Raw genomic sequence first — 25,858 nt, forward strand, 5'->3', positions numbered from 1 at the left:
GATACCAGGCAGAAGCATTTGTAGGTCATCTTTCCCTATAGGAGTTGCCAAATGGTGTGCCACCCTTTTTTAATAAATTACTCTGGATTTAGAGAAAGATGTTGAAAGTTTATTTTTCACTTCAGGCTCCCACTGAAGAGACCTCAATAAAGGTCGAAACTAGTCTGGGTAGTGGCCCTTCCCTTAATGCATGACATTAGACATATCCGCAAGGAGATGTGTTTTGCATTATAGGAGATACTGAGACAGGAGTGTTGGTATCTTGCTCCACCTTTGCAACGAGTTGCCCTGGTGTTGTACCACCTTACCCCAGTCCTGAAGATACTTTCAGGCGCAAACTTTGTTTGCTCACACTTGGATAAAGGATTAAACTAAATTTATTATACTCTAACCAAGTGAAAAATAAACTTTCAACTTCACACCATCTTCCAAGTCAAAAAGTCTGAAATATTAATACCTTACTACACCATGCTTATACTTTGTTCTACAGAGGACCTTTTATGCCAAAAATTGAATTATATCAAATCTGCCTTTCTAAAAAATTGGTTTCAATGGGTCCTTTATCAACAAAACATTTAACAGTTTTAGGCTTCTGGTCTCTATGTCTGAGGAGGAAATCTCTTGGATTCCTCTTCCTTTTTGTTTAAAGGAATATCTGAATGCATCACAGAAGTTCTGAGGCCTCTCAACATTGTGGTGTCCTTTCATCCTGACAGAAAGGGTTCAACATTTCTTTCTTCACCTAAGACAATCTTCCTCCACTCAACTTTCCAGGTGTCTGTTAAATCTCATGCACCTGTGACTTGTCATACTTCAGACACTCAGGTAGATCTACTGCTGTCTGAGGAGCATAAATGTTATATCCTGCATCATGAACTTGAGCAATCTGGTGTAGCTGAATATGCCATCTTTACTAAATATGGAATACTTTGGAAGAAAACCAAGCTCTTACATAAGAGTAAATTCCTTATGGTATATGGAGAAAGTATGTAGAAGAAAATATGTAGCTGAACATACCATCTTTACTAAATATGGAATACTTTGGAAGAAAGCTGCAAGACCATTTTACATTCTCCAGATTTAATGACTTTCAGTTATCCCCTCTATGAGAAATATTATTGTATCAATCTTCTTCTAATTCCTAATTTATTATTTTCTTATATATGTATATGTGTGAGTGTGTACAATTTTTAATTAATTAATTAGGAATTTTATTGACCAGTTGTCTTAATACCATGGTGGCACTTTTTAAAATGCTTATGTTATTTGTATTTTAATTGTGTTCCATTGCGCCTGAAGATGCTTTAGATACTACTGAAAAAATTTTACATCATTAAAATAGTTTTCACATAAAGGTTTTTTTTCCCCTCTCATTTTAAACAGCAGAACAGGTGTTGTGACCAGCTTAAGAGGCAGCAGATGTGAAATGGTAATATATGTGTGTGTGTGTGTGAGAGAGAGAGAGAAGAATGGAAGCAATATCAGATCGTGTATCCAAAGTCAGAAGGCTATCAGGTAGGAGTTAGATGGATGAGTAATATCATTAAGCAGGAGTTTCAAAAAAGAAAACATGGTGAGTATAAAAGTAGCAAGGTGAACAGCAAGCTCACAAGCAATACAAGGCACGGGCAAGAAAGGTGACACGCATAGTAAGGAAGGTAAAGAAAAATTATAAAAAGAAATATTACTAAGTAGAACAAATGAAATCCCAATGAATTCTTTCACTAATTGGTGAGTAAAAGGAATAACATCTGTGGAAGGTTAATGATGTTGAGTGCTGATGGTTAGGAGGTGACAGAAGCAAACAAATTTGTTGAGAAACCACCATGCAAGGGTCTGTCATCTGGTGAAGATAGGAACTGATGTGGAATAAAGGTTGATCAACTTGGAAGTACTTTGGTATAGCAGAATCTCAATGCAGATATCAGCCTGTGTATTACAAATGTGCATATGAATTGGCATTCCCTCTGACTAGGCTGTTTAACTTAAACATCAACACTGATAAAGTCCCAAGGGAGTGAAGAAAGGAGAAATAATTCCATTGCATAAAAAGAGGCTCCAAGACTGGTAGCAAATTATAGGCCAATCACTATATCAGGAATGAATTATAGACCAATCAGTATCTCAGGAATGATGCTAAAAATACTGGAAATGCTTGCCAAAGACACAGATTCAATAATGGGTGAATAAGATACTCTGTTGTAGACAGCATGGTTTTATGAAGGGTAAGTCATGCTCTGGCAGTTTACTTCCTTTTTTTAAGGAGCTACATTTGAGTTGGATAAAGAGAATAGGTAACGAAATCACATATTCCCTACCCTCTATACCCTCCATGATGATGATAATGCTAGATTTTTCAGGTGTGTTTGACAGTATATAATGAAACTGTTATCACATAAATTACAGCAAATTGGAATAGATATGAAGCTAGCAATATGGATATAAGGGGACTGATGGACAAATACCAAAGAGTAGTATGTGGATGAGGAGAATCCAAGAGAAGGCAGTGGCTAGTGGTGTGGTGCAGGGTTCTGTACTCAAGATACTGCTATTTATTTTGTCCATCAATGATACAGGAAATATTCAGTTAGTTAGTTACTAATGCAAAATTAGATGATGTAATTACTGATCAAGGCAATATGGAAAACGAATGATTTAAATAGACTGACTGTATATGCAAAAGATGGTGTGTGTACTAGTTTAATGTGGAAAAGTATAAAGTTATGCATTTTGAAACAAATAGTTATAGGAATCTCATGAATTAATAATAATAAAATATGTCATCACTGATAAATCTCAACCAAAAACAACATACCAAATGGAAAACATTCTGTACACGTTCTGTCCAGGACAGGATTTTACAGATGTCTATTTACATGGGATTCGAATCACAGGAAACATTGGCTTTTGCCAACTGGTTAAGCAGATTTAATTATTACCAGTATAAATTCACAGCCATGAATGTAAATAAACATAATAGAAACTTTTGAAAGCACAATCAAATTGCATGATATTATTTTTTAAACAAAAGTTTTGAGTAATAATTTTGTCATTATGTATTTACACCATGCTAAATAGTGAATGTGTAGACACTGCATAGTTAACTTAAGAAAGAATTCTACAGTAAAATATCTTAGAAGTTTCATGTCGAATTTTATAATATTAGGTAAAATTTTGGGGTACTAGAAAGAACTGCACTTCTACATTGCATTAGCTGAATTTTTTTATGGATGCAAATTGAATTTATTATTTTTTATTTTATTTTATTTATTTATTTTTATTATTTTTTGTCAGATATTTGAATGGGATGGTACAGTTCTTCTCTACTGGCATGCCTTTTCAAGAAATGCTAATTTAGAAGGTAAGTTTTCTCTCTATTACGAGTAAGACATCATAAATAGTGAACAGTAATAATAACAGAGAGCCTCCGTAGTTCAGTTGGTATAGACAAAGCCCTTTGGTTGGAAAGATGGGTTCGGTTCCTTTCCACGACATGAGGAACCTTTATCTTGTCTTTTTCGACTAAGGGTGAGTTAGCCATTCTCATACGGAGGTAGAGGGTTTTTTCACCTGAAAACTCTGGTTTTTCGTCCCTCAGAACAGGCAAACTGGTCCCGTGAACACACACACACACACATGGATCTACAGTCATGAATACTTACAACAACAATGTGGAAGAGATAGGTTTCTCATCACATTCTCCTTACGCCTGTAATCAACCATGAGTCACATCATGGTAGTCAACCTCCTGGATGGAAACAACATATGATGTTAATAATGATGAATAATAAGAGAAATAAATTCAGAGAGTTAATTTCTATTTATTGATTTCTCAGATCCATAACACAATAGATACGACTTAATGTGATTACATCTGCTTTATGAAATTTGATAACAGTAAACAGATTACAAAATGAGATGAAGTCATTATTGCCAATTGTTATTACCCAATTAAAATTTTTCCTTATCATTTTAATCATTTTACTTCTATAGCATACATAAATACACATATTGAATTAGCATATTTATCTACCCAGGTGGCTTGAATTCTTGCAAAACATTATCTGAAGCATTGCAAATTTATATATGGCAAAACATGCAAGCAATTATTATCATATTTTTTTTAATGAAAGTCATTATGATGACAATGCCATTACTTTAAACTGAGGTTTAGCTATCATAGGATTTTTTATTTTCCACTGCTAAAAATGTACAATGATCATCAGCCATTATATGAATACCAAATGGGCATAGTCATCATATTTTTAAAAAAATAAGTGATACTGCATAATGCTATAATATTATTGCAGTTATGACTATAATTATATAATTATTATTATTATTTATATAAAATAAAATGTTGATATTGTAATGCAGAGGAAATTATGCCTCTTATCCAATATTTGTTTTTGGAATTTCATATTTGATTATACCAGGCAGCTGATAAAAATCAGTAAAACTTGCTATAGTAATTACATATAATATATCTTATTATAAATAACTATATTTATAATAAAATATAGTTATTTTATTATAAATTAAATAATATACAGTAGAGAGGAAAAGAGCTCAATTTAGTTCATCAGGATGATTAAAATACATGTATAAAAACGTCATTGCCTAAGAAAAGTCTCATTGACTGATAAAATTGAATTTCATATTGAAAAAAATAACATGTAAGAAAGATTTAAGCGAATAAAAGTTGAGTAGCTCTCAGATGTGAACTGTAGACTAAAATATACAAAGATTATTGAAGAAAAATGAAAGAGTTTGAGAAAACAGGAACCCAACCTTGGAGATTCATTGGCAAGCCTTGAAGAAAACCCTGATTGATTCAGCCAGAGAGGCATGTGGTGAGGTTGTCTGCAAGAATAGAAAAATCAGAACCCCATGGTGGACACAGGAAGTTAAAGAGGCAGTGAAGGAAAAGAAAAAAGCATACAAAAAGTTCTTGGTAAATAAGTCTGCTTTTGCTCATAGAAAAAACAGAGACAAATGTAAGAAAGCTAAACACTGTGTAAAACTGGCTAAACAAAAGTCATGGGAGGACTTTGGCAAGAACATAGAAAATAAATATCAAGAAGGTGGCAAAATATTCTGGAGGTTGTTGAAGAAGCTTAGAAATGGAGGAAAGAGTGCTTTAAAAGGACTTAGAGATGATAAAGGTGACATGAAAACAGGAGAAAAAGCTATCTTGGAAGTACGGAGTAATTACTTCGAAAAATTGTTAAATGAAACCAGCAGTGATAGCACAGTTGTAAAAAACACTCAACAGACATACAGTCAGGAATTCATATCCATACTTGAAGTATAAAAAGCTATCAAAGGCTTGAAATGTGGAAAGGCAGCAGGAGTAGATGATATTCGACCAGAAATGCTGAAGTATGGCGGCATAAAAGTCTTACAGTGGCTGGACTGCATAGTTCAGAAGTCCTGGACAGAGGGACAAATTCCTGATGATTGGAGTAGAGCTCTCATAGTACCCATATATAAAAAGGGAAATAAAACTGAATGTGAGAATTACAGAGGTATTTCCCTACTGAGTGTTCCTGGCAAGATCTATGCAAGTATACTTGAGAAACGGTTGAGAAGAATTGTGGAAGAAAAGCTGGGTGAAGAACAAGCTGGATTCAGGCCAAACAGAGGCTGTTAGGATCAGATTTTCACTTTACGACAAATAGTTGAAAAATCATGGGAATATAACAGAGATCTGTATTTAAGTTTTGTCAATGTGGAAAAGGCATATGACAAGGTGCCAAGAGAGAGAAGCTTTTCAATATGCTACAGTTATATGGTGTCAATGGGACATTATATCAAGCAATACTAGTCTTTATTTGAGTTGTAAGTCAGCAGTTAGAATGGGAGGAAGTATAGGAAGATTGTTTAATGTTAAATCTGGTGTTAGACAAGGATGTACATTTTCTCCTCTGTTATTCATTATCTATATGGATCACATTATGAAGGAAAGTAGTATTAAACCAGATATCAAAATTGGAGATGTTAATGTCAGCTCTTTGCTTTATGCAGATGATGTTATACTTCTAAATAAATCCGCTACAAGTCTGCAAGATTCCCTGACTAAATTGAATAACTGTTGTAATAGATATGGTATGAAGGTCAGCAATAAAAAGACAATGAAAATAGGCAGAATCATTGAAAATGTCAACTGTGTTGTGAATGGAGAACCTGTGGAACAAGTAAAACATTTCAGCTACTTAGGCATGATTTTTAGTGAAGATGGTAAATTAAATATGGAAATAGACAATAGAATCAACAAAGCTGGTATGGTAGGAAGTCAATTGAATAAATTCATATGGAATAAGAAAGAAATTAGTCGGAACACTAAATTAGCTGTATACAAGACAGTGTTCAAACCAGTTTTAACTTATGGATCTGAGAGCTGGGTCAGAAGTAAACCACTTGACCAAAGACTAGAGACTGCAGATATGAGAGTCCTGAGAAAGATTAGAGGCATGAAAAGATGGCATTAATGTCAATATCATATTAAAAACGAGGATATTAGGAAAGAACTTGACATTGCTCAGCATTTAGGAATGCATTAGCAGAGCTAATCTCAGGTGGTATGGTCACTTAAACAGAATGGGGGAGGAAAGATTAGCAAAACAAGTGTTCTCTGCCAGGTTGGCAGGAAAACGACCCAGAGGAAGACCAAGATATAGGTGGATTGATACGGTACAAAGTGCCTTAGACGATAGAAATATAAGATCTGATGATGTTGGAGTCTTGACAAGTAACAGACTAATTTGGAGGAAAATTGTTGATAGGAAGTTAGTAATGATGTAAATTTTTCATGTAGTACTATCATATCCTGTACACTCCTTGAGGATACATAGCAGGAATTTGATGATGTATAAAGACTTTATTTATTCATAAAACTCATCCATATTTGAGGAGAAAAATTATTATTCAAGTTAATTTTGTTAACTAACTGCTTTCAGAACCTAAATTCATCCATAGAAAATAGGAATAGATACAACTCAAGCAGCATAGACTTCTGTTTGTCATTTGTAGTTTTTAGCCTTCTGTTACATAAATCAAGGAAGAAAGCAAGTGAATTGCAAAGCACAGCAACTTCACAATGTGTATATTTTATTCATATTTGTCATCAGCTGCTTATAGGATGAACTGAAATGATAATGTTATTGGCTGCTACAGTATACATTTTTCGGTTAAATTGGACAATGAATCTTGTCTTCTGGTGTTCATCTTTGCTCATCAATTCAAAAAATTTGCTGTTAGCCTATGATGATGTTAATGTGTAGAATCACAATCCATTAAATATAATACTGATATCAAATATTTGGTTTTAAGAAGACTAGTATTAGCATTCATGATGCTGCTGCTGTACTTGTTCCAAATAGGTGTGAGGATATTTTTCTTATCTGTTCTAATCTACTTTGGTCTGATTATTCTAGAAGTGAACTTAAAATGTCTATACATTTAATCAGTTATGAGTAACACACACACACATATATATATATATATTAGTCAGTTGTGACTTTATCAGGTTATTTAACTGTTGATAAATAAATCAGCAGTAATATATAATAAATCCTCTGATCTCTATCCATTCTCCAAAAAGAATAGGCCACACCCTTTTAGTCCTAACATTTTTGGGAATTGGTAGATTGCTGTTCTCTCTGTTATAATGATTTAGAACAGATAAAAACATGATTAAAGAAAAACTGAAGTTTATAGCTTAAAAGCTACATTTCTGTTGTGTAACACCGTTGTTATCAGAGCAACATGTACAACAAAAATGAGCCATTTAGGTTAATCATATTTAAATTGGAAAGTGGTATCTCTGTTTCTAATTTTAAAAAATAAAAAATAAAATTATTTTTTACAGCAGAAATGTATTTTTGAACAACTATTTTTTAAATGTTCATCTTACAGCTGACTATTTCCCAAATGCAAGAAATGACATGGAATCAGTCTTGTTTAAGACTGATTCCATGTCATTAAGACTATTTGTTTGATATGGAAAATCTTCACAGAGCCCCTTGAATAACATCCATCTATCGGTTCATTGGACATCCAATGAACTGATGCCATATGGTCACTCACATGCTTGGTGATATGCTACACCAGTCCTTGCCATGTGGTTCTGTTTTATGCTTTTCTGGAGGCTTCAACTCTCTGAAGATTAGTCACTTCACACACCACCTATCCATCTCATTCAGAGGAAGGTCTATCCCTTCCTCTTTTACCAGGAACTTTCCTTCTATTACTGTTCTGAGAAGACCTTCCATCCTTTCAGCATGTCCAAAGTATTTTAACTATCTTCTATCAGTATCCTTAAAGAGCCTTAACATTCTACTGAACCTTTCTAAAACCCATCCTTTTGTCTGTCTTGATATATATTCTGAAACTCACTACATCTCACAAGCAGCTATCCTTTTCTTATCTGACTTCTTTAGGTTCCAAATCTCACATCCATAAATTGCTGTTGGAAGAATACCTGCATTCAAAATCCTAAATTTTGTTCCTGTGGAGATAGATCCATCCTTCCAGATTTTAGAGGTCTCTGATGGTTGTTTTAGCCATTCCTAATCTTCTTCTGATGTCTTCTGAACAGCAATTCTTCACGTTAATAATGGATCCCGGGTACTCGAACTTGCTGACTTCCTCAATTCTTTCTCCATTAAGGTACACTTGTTTCTCAGGAGCTTCCCTGTCTGTATTTCCTTTGAGAACCATAATCTTTGTCTTGCTAGGATTGAGCTGAAGTTCTCTGTTATTACTGATCTCGTTAACTTTGTCAAGAATTTATCCTAGTTCTTTCTTGTCATTACAGAGGAGTATGGTGGTATCATCAGCATACCTCAGATTACTGATCAATCTGCAACCTATCCTAATTCCTGTCTTGAGCTCATCCAATGCTTCATGCATGATGTCCTCAGCATAGATACTAAACAGGTGAGGAGAAAGTAAACATCCTTACCTAACTCCCTTTCAAGCTGAAGCCAATCAGTTAATCAAACACCTGTTTTACTATGGCTTTTTACTCCCTGTATAAGTTAGCTATCAACCTGATAGTGTGTTGAGGAAAACCCATTCTTTTCATTACATCATTATAAGGACTCTAAATTCTTTATACTTTCCTATGATCTGTCTGAGGCAAAGGTTCTGATCTCTGGTTGATCTTGTTCCTCAGACATCTCTGCCTCAACTTTGGCCTCAATCCTATCTGAAATGATCTTCAATAAAATCTTGCTTACATGAAATATTAAACTTATAGTTCTTGCAATCCTTCATATCTCCCTTCTTATGTAGTGGTATGTAAACTGGCTTCTTCTAGTTTCTAGGCCATGATCCTGTTTTCCATATCCTTATCACTCTTATCCCTCCATCTCCCTGTGGTCTTAATTAACTCGGTTGGGATTTCATCTGCACCTTGGCCTTATTGTTATTAAACTTCTTAACTACTCTTTCAACTTCGTTCCTAAGTGGAGGAGGTTCCAAATCGAAATTTTCTTAGCAAGAGGGCTTCTCAAACAAAATTTTTATCCATTCTGTTGTACAGTTCCTCACAGTATTCCTTCCTTCTGTTTTTGATTTCCAATTCTTCTGTTAGTAGTGCTCCATTCCTGTCTTTGATGACATTCAATTTGGGCTTAAACTTGTGCTTTAGGTCATGAACTAAATGAAACATCCTTTTATAATTGTGCCTCCTCATCTGGAACTCTATCTCTTCACATTTATTAGTATAAACCTTTTCCTTGTTTTTCGAAACACCTTCTTTCAATTTAGTTCCCATGTTGAATCTGATATCCATGGGTCTCTTGGTCTTCTTATTGGGCTGAGATACTTCTTGGCTGTATCCTGTATTATATCATTTCTCGTGAGTTCTTTTCACTAGTCTTCAAAAAATCATCCAACCAAGTTGATGTTGAATAACATTGAAAATTTAAATTAAATGCAATGAAGCATCATATCATGCCATTTAACATGGTAATTAGTGTTAATACTGTGGTCACCCAATCTGCACATATCACATCATCATCATCATCAAATTCCTGCCATGTACCCTCAAGGGGTGTACAGGATATGACAGTACTGCATGAAAAAATTACATCTTTACTAACTTCCTATCTACAATTTTCCTTTTACCTCCAAATCACTCTGTTACTTGTCAAGACTCCAACATTATCAGATCTTATATTTCTATCGTCTAAGGCACTTTGTACCGTATCAATCCACCTATATCCTGGTCTTCCTCTGGGTGGTTTTCCTGCCAACCTGGCAGAGAACACTTGTTTTGCTAATCTTTCCTCTCCCATTCTATTTAAGTGACCATACCACCTGAGATTAGCTCTGCTAACGCATTCCTGGATGCTGACAATATCAAGTTCTTTCCTAATATCCTCATTTTTAATATGATATTGCCATTGATGCCATCTGTTCACGCCTCTAATCTTTCTCAGGACTCTCATATCTGCGGTCTCTAGTCTTTGGTCAAGTGTTTTACTTCTGACCCAGCTCTCAGATCCATAAGTTAAAACTGGTTTGAACACTGTCTTGTATACAGCTAATTTAGTGTTCCGACTAATTTCTTTCTTATTCCATATGAATTTATTCAATTGACTTCCTACCATACCAGCTTTGCTGATTCTGTTGTCTATTTCTATATTTAATTTACCATCTTCAGTAAAAATCGTGCCTAAGTAGTTGAAATATTTTACTTGTTCCACAGGTTCTCCATTCACAACACAGTTGACACTTTCAATGATTCTGCCTATTTTCATTGTCTTTGTCTTTTTATAGCTGACCTTCATACCATATCTATTACAACAGCTATTCAATTTAGTCAGAGAATCTTGCAGACTTGTAGCGAATTTATTTAGAAGTATAACATCATCTGCATAAAGCAGAGAGCTGACATTAACATCTCCAATTTTGATATCAGGTTTAATACCACATTCCTTCATAATGTGATCCATATAGATAATGAATAACAGAGGGGATAATGTACATCCTTGTCTCACACCAGATTTAACATTAAACCATCTTCCTGTACTTCCTTCAATTCTAACTGCTGACTTACAACTGAAATAAAGACTAAGTATTGCTTGATATAATGCCCCATTGACACCATATAACTGCAGTGTATTGAATAGCTTCTCTCTTGGCACCTTGTCATATGCCTTTTCCAAATCGACAAAACTTAAATACAGATCTTTGTTATATTCCCATGCTTTCTCGACTATTTGTCGTAAAGTGAAGATCTGATCCTGACAGCCTCTATTTGGCCTGAATCCAGCTTGTTCTTCACCAAGCTTTTCTTCCACAATTCTTCTCAACCGTTTCTCAAGTATACTTGCATAGATCTTGCCAGGAACACTCAGTAGGGAAATACCTCTGTAATTCTCACATTCAGTTTTATTTCCCTTTTTATATATGGGTACTATGAGAGCTCTACTCCAATCATCGGGAATTCGTCCCTCTGTCCAGGCTTTCTGAACTATGAAGTGCAGCCACTGTAAGACTCTTATACCACCATACTTCAGCATTTCTGGTCGAATATCATCTACTCCTGCTGCCTTTCCACATTTCAAGCCTTTGATGGCTTTTCTACTTCAAGTATGAATATGTATTCCTGACTGCATGCCTGGTCAGTGTTTTTTACCACTGTGCTATCATCACTGCTTGTTTCATTTAGCAGTTTTTCAAAGTAATTACTCCATACTTTAAGGATATCTTTTTCTCCCATTTTCATGTCACCTTTATCATCTCTAACTCCTTTTACAGCACTCTTTCCACCATTGCTAAGCTTCTTCAACAACCTCCAGAATATTTTGCCACCTTCTTGATATTTATTTTCTATATTCTTGCCAAACTCCTCCCATGACTTTTGTTTAGCTAGTTTTACACAGTGCTTAGCATTCTTGCATTTGTCTCTATATTCTCTAAGAGCACAAGCTGACTTATTTGACAGAAACGTTTGATATGCTTTCTTCTTTTCCTTCACTGCCTCTTTAACTTCCTGTGTCCACCAGGGAGTTCTGATTTTTTTATCCTTGCAGACAGCCTCATCACATGCCTCTCTGGCTGAATCAATCAATGTTTTCTTCAGAGTTTGCCACTGAATCTCCAAGGTTTGATTCTTATTCTCAAACTCTTTCATTTTCTTTTCAAAAATCTTTCTGTATTTTAGTCTACAGTTCACATCTGAGAGCTGCTCAACTTTTATTCGCTTTAAAACTTTCTTACATGTTATTCTTTTCAATATGAAATTCAATTTTATCCTGCTCAAGACTAAATAGTGATCACTTCCAATTTCAAACCCTCTATACACTCTGGTGTCCTGCACCAGGGAGAAAACATCACTATCAACAATAACATAGTCAAATAGACTTTTCTTATTCCTAGCCCTTTCTCTCCATGTGAATTTGTGCCCATTTTTATGTTAGAACATGGTGTTAGTAATAACCAGTCCATGTCCTGAGCAGAAATCCAACAGATATTTGCCATTATTATTAGCTTTGCTCTTTTCTCCAAATTTTCCCAAAATATTTTTGTATGTCTCACAATCATTTCCTACTCTGCTATTTAGATCCCCAACAAGGACCAACTTTTCCTTTTTCATTGTGTCAGTTGCTTTTTCTAAAGCCTCAAAAAACTCCTCCACTTCTACCTTAGTAGAACCTTCTGTGGGACCATAGGCACAAATAAGTCTCATTGTCCAGTTCCCCATTCTCATATTTGCCCACATTACTCTACTTGAGACTGACTGCCATTCAAGAAGATTAGCCTCGTATTTTGTGTTGAATACTATGGCTACTCCTTCTTTTCCTTGATTGTCATTGCCTGAATATAACATTTTGTATTTATTGCTCAGAAAGATCTCACCAGTTTTGGTCTTTTTTGTTTCAGTCACCCCTATTATGTCGATCTGGTACTTATCTAATTCCTCAGCTAGCTCCATTTCTTTGCCATTCAGGCTTCTTACGTTGATAGTACCGATCTTTAACTCTGGTGATGTCGAGTTGGGGTTTGTTTTCAGATTTGTTCCAGTAGCTGACTTTTCGCTGTTCGCCCTGGTTCCCTGGCGAAAACAACAGGGGCCTTGTTTAAACGGGCGACGCCCCAGCCGGCATGAAATTTTGTCATGTTGTACCATCATTTTTTATTTTGGTTTAACCAATAAGAATACAATTTGGTCGGCTAAATCCCAAATTGCCAGCCCATCCTCGTTCATTCAGTATCCAAGTAGATACCCAACAGGGTGCACCACGAGAAGGTGAGGATTGGACATTAGGTCAGAAGCCCTGGTCAGTTCTCCGCATTCCTTTAAAGGCTATGTGGAAGTCTCCTCTCAGTTATACAGCTTTGATGTTGGCAGAAACAGATGTGCTTTATATGTTCTTCAAACCTAACTTCAGCAGAATAACTAGTCTGACCAGTAGTTAAGGCCACTTGGAAAAGGAATGTAGTATACAAAAGTCAAGATGCCAGGAATGCACCTTGACTTTTGTAGAAGGTAAAAAGAGAGTTTTTGAACTGGAGAGAAGAAAGTAGAACAGCGGAATTTTTGTGGGATATGATCAACTTTTTCAGAAACATCTTTGATGTAAGGAACAATTATCCAATTCTGGTTTGTTTGTTTTTTAATCAGAGGGTTTGTATGTAACCATATTCATGAAAACAACATGCTCAATGGAGAAGCATTTAATTACAAAATTTCAGCATTTTCTGGTTCTAAGGTACATTTTTGCTAATGGATCTTGTTGATAAGCTTAATCCAAGAAGATCATGTGAAGGAAATTTTCAAGATTTGTGAATAGTCTGACTCCTTTGAGTCAGACTATTCACAAATCTGTACCCAAATACATTACTGAGAAAATGTAGTGTTAGATATTTGTTCAATAAACCATATAGAAATTTTGTGCAATAGATGTTTGTTGTTCCACTTATTGATAAAACATGTATGTGAAATATGCCAGATTGCATAACAAAATTACAAGTTGAATAAATGGGTCAAAGCTGTATAACTGAGAGGAGACTTCCACATAGCCTTTAAAGGAATGCGGAGAACTGACCAGGGCTTCTGACCTAATGTCCAATCCTCACCTTCTCGTGGTGCACCCTGTTGGGTATCTACTTGGATACTGAATGAACGAGGATGGGCTGGCAATTTGGGATTTAGCCGACCAAATTGTATTCTTATTGGTTAAACCAAAATAAAAAATGATGGTACAACATGACAAAATTTCATGCCGGCTGGGGCGTCGCCCGGTTAAACAAGGCCCCTGTTGTTTTCGCCAGGGAACCAGGGCGAACAGCGAAAAGTCAGCTACTGGAACAAATCTGAAAATAAACCCCAACTCAACATCACCAGAGTTAAAGATCGGTACTATCAACATACGAAGCCTGAATGGCAAAGAAATGGAGCTAGCTGAGGAATTAGATAAGTACCAGATCGGCATAATAGGGGTGACTGAAACGAAAAAGACCAAAACTGGTGAGATCTTTCTGAGCAATAAATACAAAATGTTATATTCTGGCAATGACAATCAAGGAAAAGAAGGGTAGCCATAGTATTCAACACAAAATACGAGGCTAATCTTCTTGAATGGCAGTCAGTCTCAAGTAGAGTAATGTGGACAAATATAGGAATGGGGAACTGGACAATGAGACTTATTTGTGCCTATGGTCCCACAGAAGGTTCTACTAAGGTAGAAGTGGAGGAATTTTTTGAGGCTTTAGAAAAGCAACTGACACAATGAAAAAGGAAAAGTTGGTCCTTGTTGGGGATCTAAATAGCAGAGTAGGAAATGATTGTGAGACATACAAAAATAATTTGGGAAAATTTGGAGAAAAGAGCAAAGCTAATAATAATGCAAATATCTGTTGGATTTCTGCTCAGGACATGGACTGGTTATTACTAACACCATGTTCCAACATAAAAATGTGCACAAATTCACATGGAGAGAAGAGGCTGGGAATAAGAAAATTCTCATTGACTATGTTATTGTTGATAGTGATGTTTTCTCCCTGGTGCAGGACACCAGAGTGTACAGAGGAGTTGATATTTGAAGTGATCACTATTTAGTCTTGAGCAGGATAAAATTGAATATCATATTGAAAAGAATAACATGTACGAAAGTTTTAAAGCGAATAAAAGTTGAGCAGCTCTTAGATGTGAACTGTAGACTAAAATACACAAAGATTATTGAAGAAAAAATGAAAGAGTTTGAGAACAGGAATCAATCCTTGGAGATTCAGTGGAAAACTCTGAAGAAAACATTGATTGATTCTTCCAGAGAGGCATGTGGTGAGGTTGTCTGCAAGGATAAAAAAATCAGAACTCCCTGGTGGACACAGGAAGTTAAAGAGGCAGTGAAGGAAAAGAAGAAAGCATATCAAAAGTTCCTGGCAAATAAGTCAGCTTGTGCTCTTAGAGAATATAGAGACAAATGCAAGAATGCTAAACGCTGTGTAAAACTAGCTAAACAAAAGTCATGGGAGAACTTTGGCAGGAATATAGAAAATAAATATCAACAAGGTGACAAAATATTCTGGAGGTTGTTGAAGAAGCTTAGGAATGGAGGAAAGAGTGCTGTAAAAGGAGTTAGAGATGATAAAGGTGACATTAAAACTAGAGAAAAAGATATCCTTGAAGTATGGAGTAATTACTTTGAAAAACTGCTAAATGAAACAAGCAGTGATGACAGCACAGTGGTAAAAATCACTGACCAGGCATGCAGGCAGGAATACATATCCATACTTGAAGTAGAAAAAGCCATCAAAGGCTTGAAACGTGGAAAGGCAGCTGGAGTAGATGATATTCGACCAGAAATGCTGAAGTATGGTGGTATAAGAGTCTTACAGTGGCTGCACTGCATAGTTCAGAATGCCTGATCAGAGGGACGAATTCCTGATGATTGGAGTAGAGCTCTCATAGTACCCATATATAAAAAGGGAAATAAAACTGAATGTGAGAATTACAGAGGTATTTCCCTACTGAGTGTTCCTGGCAAGATCTATGCAAGTATACTTGAGAAACGGTTGAGAAGAATTGTGGAAGAAATGCTTGGTGAAGAACAAGCTGGATTCAGGCCAAACAGAGGCTGTCAGGATCAGATTTTCACTTTACGACGAATAGTCGAGAAAGCATGGGAATATAATAAAGATCTGTATTTAAGTTTTGTCGATTTGGAAGAGGCATATGATAAGGTGCCAAGAGACAAGCTATTCAATACGCTGCAGTTATATGGTGTCAATGGGACATTATATCAAGCAATACTTAGTCTTTATTTGAGTTGTAAGTCAGCAGTTAGAATTGAAGGAAGTACAGGAAGATGGTTTAATGTTAAATCTGGTGTGAGACAAGGATGTACATTATCCCCTCTGTCATTCATTATTTATATGGATCACATTATGAAGGAAAGTGGTATTAAACATGATATCAAAATTGGAGATGTTAATGTCAGCTCTTTGCTTTATGCGGATGATATTATACTTCTAAATAAATCCGCTACAAGTCTGCAAGATTCTCTATGACTGAATTGAATAGTTGTTGTAATAGATATGGTATGAAGGTCAGCAATAAAAAGACAAAGACAATGAAGATAGGCAGAATCATTGAAAATGTCAACTGTGTTGTGAATGGAGAACTTGTGGAACAAGTAAAATATTTCAGCTACTTAGGCACAATTTTTACTGAAGATGGTAAATTAAATATAGAAATAGACAACATAATCAGCAAAGCTGGTATGGTGGAAAGTCAATTGAATAAATTCATATGGAATAAGAGAGAAATTAGTCGGAACACTAAGTTAACTGTATGCAAGACCGTGTTCAAACCAGTTTTAACTTATGGATCTGAGAGCTGGGTCAGAAGTAAAACACTTGACCAAAGACTAGAGACCGCAGATATGAGAGTCCTGAGAAAGATTAGAGGCATGAAAAGATGGCATCAATGGCAATATCATATAAAATCAAAACGAGGATATTAGGAAAGAACTTGATATTGTCAGCATCCAGGAATGCGTTAGCAGAGCTAATCTCAGGTGGTATGGTCACCTAAACAGAATGGGTGAGGAAAGATTAGCAAAACAAGTGTTCTCTGCCAGGTTGGCAGCAGAAGAAGACCAAGATATAGGTGGATTGATACGGTAGAAAGTGTCTTAGACGATAGAAATATAAGATCTGATAATGTTGGAGTCTTGACAAGTAACAGACTGATTTGGAGGAAAATTGTAGATAGTAAGTTAGTAATGACATAATTTTTTCATGTAGTACTATCATATCCTGTACACCCCTTGTGGGTACATGGCAGGAATTTGATATTGATGAATAATAATAAATAATAATTTAATTATGTCAGGAGACAATTTCTCAAATTTTGAAAGGTATGCTCTAAAGCAATGTTTCTCAACGTTTTTTGGATCATGCCCCACCTCAACGTCTCAAAGATTTTGATGTACCCCCTCTAGCATAATAGTTGGCCAAGTTCTGAAAAAGTATAATATAAATATGTATAAATTTTCTGATTTTTGAAATAAAATATTAGATGTACTCTTTTAAATGATAAGATTGAGCCCCAGTAACTGGAAATATGAATTTTGACAGGTATTTAGCAACTTTTTATGCGTGGGAGGGGGGGGGGGGCACCATTCAACTAACAGCAGGACATAGAGGAATTATACTTTTGTGGATTTTATGCAGTCCATAAATTTGGCTTACTTCTGTGAAAGGTACATAGTTTGGTTACAAATTCCTTAATCCAAGAAGATATGCTTTCTAAATTTTTATTTAGTCTCATGACTAGTGATTTAGTAGGATCCACAGAAAAAAATTAGTGAGTGGTCGAATCACATAAGAGACATTTTTCAGTAGAAATCAGAAAAATTCAAAACACTTATGTATTTTAGCTCCTTGTAAGTTTCTTTGTAGTCAACTTACAAACAGCTAAATACACATTCTGTTAATATGATGATGGTTAGAGATATTGTAATGTTAATATTACAAATTCAATTAAATAATTTGTAATATTAATTTTACTGTTTAATTTGTTCATCAGTGTTATAGGAAATTATTTAACAGAAAATATCCAACTACTTGCTGATGATGCAAAACTGGATAGAGCAATAGTTAATAAAGATGATATAGAGATCTTGAAGTATTTTAAATAAGCTTGAAGTATGGGCTAAAGTTATTGGCTGCAAGTTTAATGTGGAAAAGTGTAATATCGTTCACCCTGGAATGATGGGATTACAAATCGTGTCCTATATTGAGAGAACTGGGTTGCAGGAAATTGATGAAACTAAAGATCTGCGGGTGATTTTAGACAAGGAATTGAAGTTTAGAGGACATATTGCAAAAAGTAGCTAAAATCACACTTTGTATTATCCGATTGCTGAAGAACACACTGACAAACAGAGATAAGAAGATTATTATCCCTATTTATAAGACTTTGAGAAGACTACATGTGGACTTTATTACTACTATGCACAGATCTGGTTGCTTGGGTTCCTTTACAATGAGAATCTGTCAGAGAGGATCCAGAGGTGAATGACTAAGACAGTGTTATGTGTATGAAATGCTTTCAGTGTGAAGATATATTGAAGGTTTGTGGATTACAAAAGTCCAGTTGATGGACAAATAAGAGAGGATATGACAGAAATATATATGCTATTAAGGAGGTTTTACAGGATTGACACAGAGGAAATTTTTCAATACATGACAGGAAGGGAGAGAGCAAGGAAATTGTTCATCCCCAGAAATTGTGTAAGAGTGAGATTAGCAAGGATGCAAAGACTGGTTGTCTGTACTTAGACAGTAGTGAATGAGCTCAAGGAGAGATATCGTTAGTGTAAACCTCTCATGAATCTTGAGACTCCATGGAGATGCTCAAGAAATAATAATAAAAGGAATGAATTTTTAGCTACCTATAATTTTGCCAGTCAACAATATGATTATCATCAAGAGATATTCCTTTCATTATACAGTTGAACCACTCATAGACTACTTTCTATCTATCCTACTAACTCACCATCTATCCATCTTGCTGAACAAAGTTTTAAATAGAATGCTTCTTGGGTAAGGAATCTATATTCTAAATTCATACCTGTCACTATAAGCAATGACTAAAATTAACCTATGTCTTTTTGTTTGTTTTTTATGCAAATCTTGGTGTTACTGTGAGGCTCCACAAACACCTGATTTTTTAATTTTGTGTGTGTGTGTGTGTGTGTGTTTGAAAATCCAGCCTTCCTGCTTTGCGATATGTATGAAAAAATTAACTTTTAATTTTTCCATAGGAAGATCATGGCCAGTCATATATTTAAATGAAGCAGTGGAGAAATGTCTTCAGTATTAAGAAACATCCATATTTTTGCAGCTTTCTTCTGAAAACTATAAACCTAGCATATATTTAGTACCATAATTATATAGTCACATGTGTGTCACAGTAGAAATTATATTTATTTTACAAATATTCCATCTTATGTATCCTGAGACTTCCTCAATTTGAGCAAAGAACAATAGTAAGGAATTTGAATAATAGAACAGTAAAGCACATTGCACCAAATTAGAATCCTCTATACATACAGTTCTACATTTGCTAAGTTAAAAACTATTGGGCTGAATATGATAAATCATCATCAAATTTCTGACATATATCCCCCTCATGAGAAGAGTGTACATAATATTATGATAATTATACATGAAAAAGTTACATTATTACTAACCTCCTGTCAACAGTTTTCCTCCAGATTAATCTGTTATCTGTCAATACTCCAGTATTATGATATGATATATGATATGATTATGATATGATATGATTATGATATGATATGATATGATATGATAATTCATGTACTTCTGTCTTCTAAGGCACTCATCACTGTATCAAATCACTTAAATCTTGGTCTTCCTCTGAGTCTTTTCCCTGCCATAATGGCAAAGGACACTTGTGTTGTTAACCTTCCCTCTCCTATTCTGTTTAAGTGATAATACCTGCCAAGATTAGCTCTACTAACATTCCTGAATGATAGCAATGTCTTTCCTAATATCCTCATTTTTGATAAGCTACTGCCACTGATGCCATCTGTTTATTCCATTAATCTTTCTCAGAACTCTTATATCAGAGTTTTCCAGTGTTTGATGAAGTGTTTTATTTCTAACCCAGCTCTCAGATCCATAAGTTAAAATTGGTTTGAACACTGTCTTGTATACAGCTTATTGTTTTGACTAATTTTCTCTCTTCCATAAAAATTTATTCAGTTGACTCCCTACCATACCAGCTTTACTAATTCTGTTGTCTATTTCCATATTTAGTTTACCATCTTTACTAAATATTCTGCCCAAGTAGCTGAAATATTTTACTCATTCTATAAGTTCGCCATTCAAGATGCAGTTGATGTTTTCAGTGTTTCTGCCTGTTTTCATTGTCTTTTTATTGCTGATTTTCATACCAAATTTATTACAGCAGTTATTTAGTTTAGTCAAGGAATCTTGCAGACTTGTACTGGATTTCTTTAGAAGTATAACATCTCCATAAATTAAAGAGCTGAGATTAACATCTCCAATTTTGATATCAAGTTTAATACCACTTCACTTCATAATGTGATCCATAAATATAACAGTAAATGAATAAGTGTCGATAATGTGCACCCTTGTCTCACACCTGATTTAACATCAAACCATCTTCCTGTATCTCCTTCAATTCTAACTGCTGAATTACAACTCAAATATTGACTGTATTGCTCAATATAATGTCCTATTTACACTGTATGTAGTTGAGAACAGCTTTTCTCTTGACCATGTCATATGCCTTTTCCAGATCTACAAAAGTTAAATTCTTATATTTAAGTTTTGTAAATACTTATATTTCCAAGATTTCTCAACTCTTTGTCCTAAAGTAAAAACTTGATCTGGACAATCTCTTTGGTCTGAACCCAGCTTATTCTTCACCTTTTTATATCACAATTTTTCTTAGCCTTTTCTCAAGTATACTTGCATAAATCTTAACATGAATACCCAGCAGAGAAATTCTTCTGTAATTTCCATATTCAGTTTTATATCCCTGTTTTTAGATGGTACTATGAGAACCGTAGTCTAATTATCTGGAATTTGACTCTCTCACCAGGCCTTCAGGACTATTCATTATAGTCACTGTAAAACTTTTATATGTCCATATTTGAGCATTTCTGATTGAATATCATCTATTCCACCTGCCTTACCACATTTCATGTTTTTGACAGTTTTTTCCACTTCAAGTATTTGATATGTATTCCAGATTGCATGCCACTTTTTGTTTCATTTAGGAACCATTCAAAGTAATTACTCCGTATATCTAGAATATCTTTATCTTCAGTTTTCATGTCAGCTTTATCATCTCTGATTCCTTTTATACTGTTTCCTCCATTTTTAAGATTTTTCAATAGTCTCCAGAATATATTGTCACCTTCTTGATATTTATTTTCTGCGTCCTTGACTTTTTGTTAATTCAGTTTTACTTTCTTAAGTTTTTCTTTGTGTTCTTTTAAGAACACAATCTGACTTACTTGCCAAGAAATTCTAATATGCTATTTTCTTTTACTTCACTGCCTCTTTAACTTCCTACTACACCATGGATTTCTGATTTTTTTTATCTTTGCAGATGACTTTATCACATGTCTCTCTGGCTGAATCAGTCAATCAATGTTTCTTCAGGGTTTGCCACTAAATCTCCAAGGTTTAGTTCTTGATGTCAAACTCTTTTTTTCTTGAATAATGTTTGTGTATTTGAGTTTACAGTTGACTTCTGAAAGCTTCTCAGCTTTGTCATTTTAAAGATTTCTTACATGCTCTTCTTTTAAATAAGAAATACAATTATATCCTATTTAAAACTAAATGATGATCACTCCCAGTTTCAAATCTTCTGTGTGCTCATGTCTTGAACCAGTGGGAAAACATCACAATCAACAATAACATAGTCATTGAGACATTTTTTATTTTTTGCATCATCTTTCCATGTGCACATTTTTATGCTAGAACATTGCGTTATTACTAACTAGTCCATGTCCTGAACAGAAATCCATCAGGTACGTACCATTATTATTAGCTTTGCTCTTTTCTCCAAATTTTGTCAAAACATTTCTAGGTCTGGTAATCATTCATTTTCTACTCTGCTGTTTAGATCTCTAACAAGGACCAACTTTTCCTCTTTTTTTTCCCTTTTTTTTTTTTTTTTTTTTTTCCTGGCTTCTCTAGTACCTCAAAGAATTCTTCCACTTCTTCCTTAGTAGAACATTCTTTGGAACCATAGGCACAAATAAGTTTCATTGTCCAATTCCCCATTTCTGATATGTAACCACATGACTACTTGATGTAGCCTGCCATTCAAGCAGATTATCCTCATATTTAGTGTCGAATACTATGGCTACTCTTCCTTTTCCCTGATCATTAACCTGGATGTAACATCTTGTATGATAATTATGTATGAAAATGATAATTAAGTTAAATTATTAATATAATATAATATAATATATAATAATACAGTCTATTTAACACAGTTCAGTATAACAATTCCCCACCTTTCGGGATGGCAAGGCAATTGTTATGATTAAAGTTTGGTCGATGAAGTAGTCTTCGGTACTTTCTTTAAATAGTTGTTCATATCTGGATTTGATCAACAGTTTGGATCCTATTGTTTACATTTTCCAGTGGGGAAACACCAAACTATATACAGATATGAACAGCTATTCAAAGAAAGTACTGAAGCATTATTTCATCAACCCAAACCTTAATCATAATGACTGCCTTACCCACCCAAATTGAGTATAACGAATTGTTATACTCAATTGTATTAAATAGCTTGTATTGTTAATAATTTAATTTAATTACATTATTCATCCAATAATTTTTAACTTAGCAAACATGCAGTTACGTGTATAGAGGATTCTAATTTGGCACATGTGCTGTAGTTCTATTGTGCAAATTCCTTATTGTTCTTTATTCCTTATTGCTCGCACTTAGGATGTCTTATGATACATGAGACAAATTATCTGTAACATGAATTTAATTTCTACTGTGGCACACATGTCACTGTATAATTATGGAAATTCCACAAGGTCTCACTACACAAGAAAACATTTAGCACCATGACTAGGCTGAGTGTGAGATAATCCATTTCTCCTCCTCTAGAGACCAAACATGTAATTTTTTTTTTCAAGCTATTTCAGGCCTCCAATAAATAGGCTGATGATTTCACATTAATCAACAAAAATCATTTACTACCTAAAAAATTTCACAAACATCCATGCCATGGTGTGATATGAACCTATGGTCTTTTGGTCGAAATTGACTGAAATGGTCATAAAAAGTTTTCATGAACCAGCAAAGACTGTACAAAATGAAACAGTAATTAATATTGCTAACCAATTAATTATTCATTAATTCATATTGAAAAGAAGAACATGTAAGACGTTTTAAAGCGAATTAAAGTTGAGCAGCTCTCAGACGTGAACTGTAGACTAAAATACACAAACATTATTCAAAAAAAAATGAAAGAATTACCAAACCTTGGAGATTCAGTGGCAAATCCTGAAGAAAACATTGATTGATTCAGCTAGAGAAGCATGTGACGAGGTTGTCTGTAAGGATAGAAAAATCAGAACTCCATGGTGGACACAGTGAAGAAAAAGAAGAAAGCATATAAAAAGTTCCTGAAAAATAAGTAATCTTGTACTCTTAGAGAATACAAAGACAAATGTCAGAAAGCTAACACTTTGTAAAACTAGCTAAACAAAAGTCATGAGAAGACTGGTAAGAACATAGAAAATAAATATCAAGAAGGTGGCAAGATATTCTGGAGGTTATTGAAAAAGCTCAGAAATGGAGGAAAGAATGCTGTAAAAGGAATTAGAGATGAGGCAGGTGACGTGAAAACTGGAGAAAAAGATATCTTTGATGTATGGAGTAATTACTTTGAAAAATTGCTAAATGAAACAATCAGTGACAACACAGTGGTAAAAAAACACTCAACAGGCATGCAATCAGGAATACATATCCATTACTTGAAGTAGAAAAAGCCATCAAAAGCCTGAAATGTGGAAAGGCAGCAGGAAATGATATTCGACCAGAAATGCTGAAGTATGGAGGTATAAAAGTCTGGCAGGGGCTGCACTGCATAGTTCAGAAAGTCAGGACAGAGGGACGAATTCCCATTGATTGGAGTAGAGCTCTCATAGTACCCATATATAAAAAGAGAAATAAAACTGAATGTGAGAATTACAGAGATATTTCCCTACTGAGTGTTCCTGGTAAGATTCATGCAAGTATACTTGAGAAATGGTTGAGAAGGATTGTGGAAAGGAAGCTTGGTGAAGAACAAGCTGGATACAGGCTGTCAGGATCAGATTTTCACTTTATGACAAATAGTTGAGAAATCGTAGAAATATAGCAAAGATCTGTATTTAAGTTTTGTAGACCTGCAAAAGGCATATGATAAAGTGCCAAGAGAGAAGCTATTCAAAACGCTACAGTTGTATGGTGTCAGTGTAGCATTATATCAAGCAATACTTAGTCTTTATTTGAGTTGTAAGTCACTAGTTAGAATTGGAGAAAGAACAGGAAGATGGTTTAATGTTAATTCTGGTGTAAGACAAAGATGTACATTATCCCTTTCATTATTCATTATCTATATGGATCACATTATGAAGGAAAGTGGTATTAAAACAGATATCAAAACTGGAGATGTTAATCTCAGCTCTTTACTTTATGCAGATGATGTTATATTTCTAAATAAATCCAGTACAAGTCTGCAAGATTCCCTGACTAAATTGAATAACTGTTGTAATAGATATGTATGAAGTCAGGAACAAGAAGACAAAGACAGTAAAAATAGGTAGAAGCATTTAAAATATCAACTGCATTGTGAATGGAGAATCTATAGAACAAGTAAAACATTTCACCTACTTTGGCATGATTTTTAGTGAAGATGATAAATTAAATGTGGAAATAGACAATAGAATCAACAAAGCTGGTATGGTAGGAAGTCAACTGAATAAATTTTATATGGAATAAGAGAGAAATTAGTCAAAACACTAAATTAGCTGTATACAAGACAGTGTTCAAACCAATTTGAACTTATTGGTCTGTAAGCTGGGTTAGAAATAAAACACTTTACCAAAGGCTAGAGACCACAGATATGAGAGTCCTGAGAAAGATTAGAGGGCGTGAATAGATGGCATCAATGGCAATGTCATATTTAAAATGAGGATATTGGGAAACAACTTGACATTGTTAGCTTTCAGGAATGTGTTAGCAGAGCTAATCTCAGGTGGTATGGTCACTTAAATAGAATGGGAAAGGAAAGATTAGCAAAACAAGTGTTCTTTGTGATGTTCACAAGAAAAAGACCCAGAGGAAGACCAAGATATAGATGTATTGATACAGTAAAAAGTGCCTTAGAAGACAGAAATATAAGATCTGATAATGTTGGAGTCTTGACAGGTTGGAGTTGGAGGAAAATTGTAGATAGGAAGTTAGTAATGATGTAAGTTTTTCATGTAGTACTATCATATCCTGTATACACCCCCTTTAGGATACATATCAGGAATTTGATGATGACCAATTAATTGCAGCTTGAGGTTTCTACAACTGATGCCACTGATCTTCTTCAAGCACATTATTATGGAGAGCTTAGAGATCAAGGCCTCATTGAAATGGTAAAATGAAGTAGCTAAGGAAGAAGATATGAGAGCTGTATATCCCGTTCGTTCCTTCGCTCTCAAGGAACTTGACAAAGCTTATCAACAGAGAAAAAAAAAAGCAAGTGAGATTTTTTTAGCTCTCAAGATTCAGATTTTGACTTCACCAGAAAAGTTGCTATAGATTTAAAAAA

The 25,858-nt window shown here is 34.7% G+C and overlaps 1 protein-coding gene across 2 annotated transcripts in view; it reads left to right on the forward strand.

Annotated features, from left to right (window-relative positions):
• The window catches only part of LOC150106289 (WD repeat-containing protein 54-like), an 89,628-nt gene that overhangs the window by 14,908 nt on the left and 48,862 nt on the right, over nucleotides 1-25,858 (forward strand). For both annotated transcript variants that reach the window (XM_090392307.1, XM_090392308.1), the window contains one exon: nucleotides 3,295-3,361. In XM_090392307.1, coding sequence (XP_090248433.1) covers nucleotides 3,295-3,361 — 67 coding nt within the window. The remainder of the gene's footprint in view (nucleotides 1-3,294; nucleotides 3,362-25,858) is intronic.

The sequence above is a fragment of the Typopeltis vanoorti genome, chromosome 5 (assembly GCF_054136105.1).
Source record: "Typopeltis vanoorti isolate ZY-2024b chromosome 5, IOZ_Tvanoo_1.0, whole genome shotgun sequence".
Classification (NCBI taxonomy): Eukaryota; Metazoa; Arthropoda; class Arachnida; order Uropygi; family Thelyphonidae; genus Typopeltis; species Typopeltis vanoorti.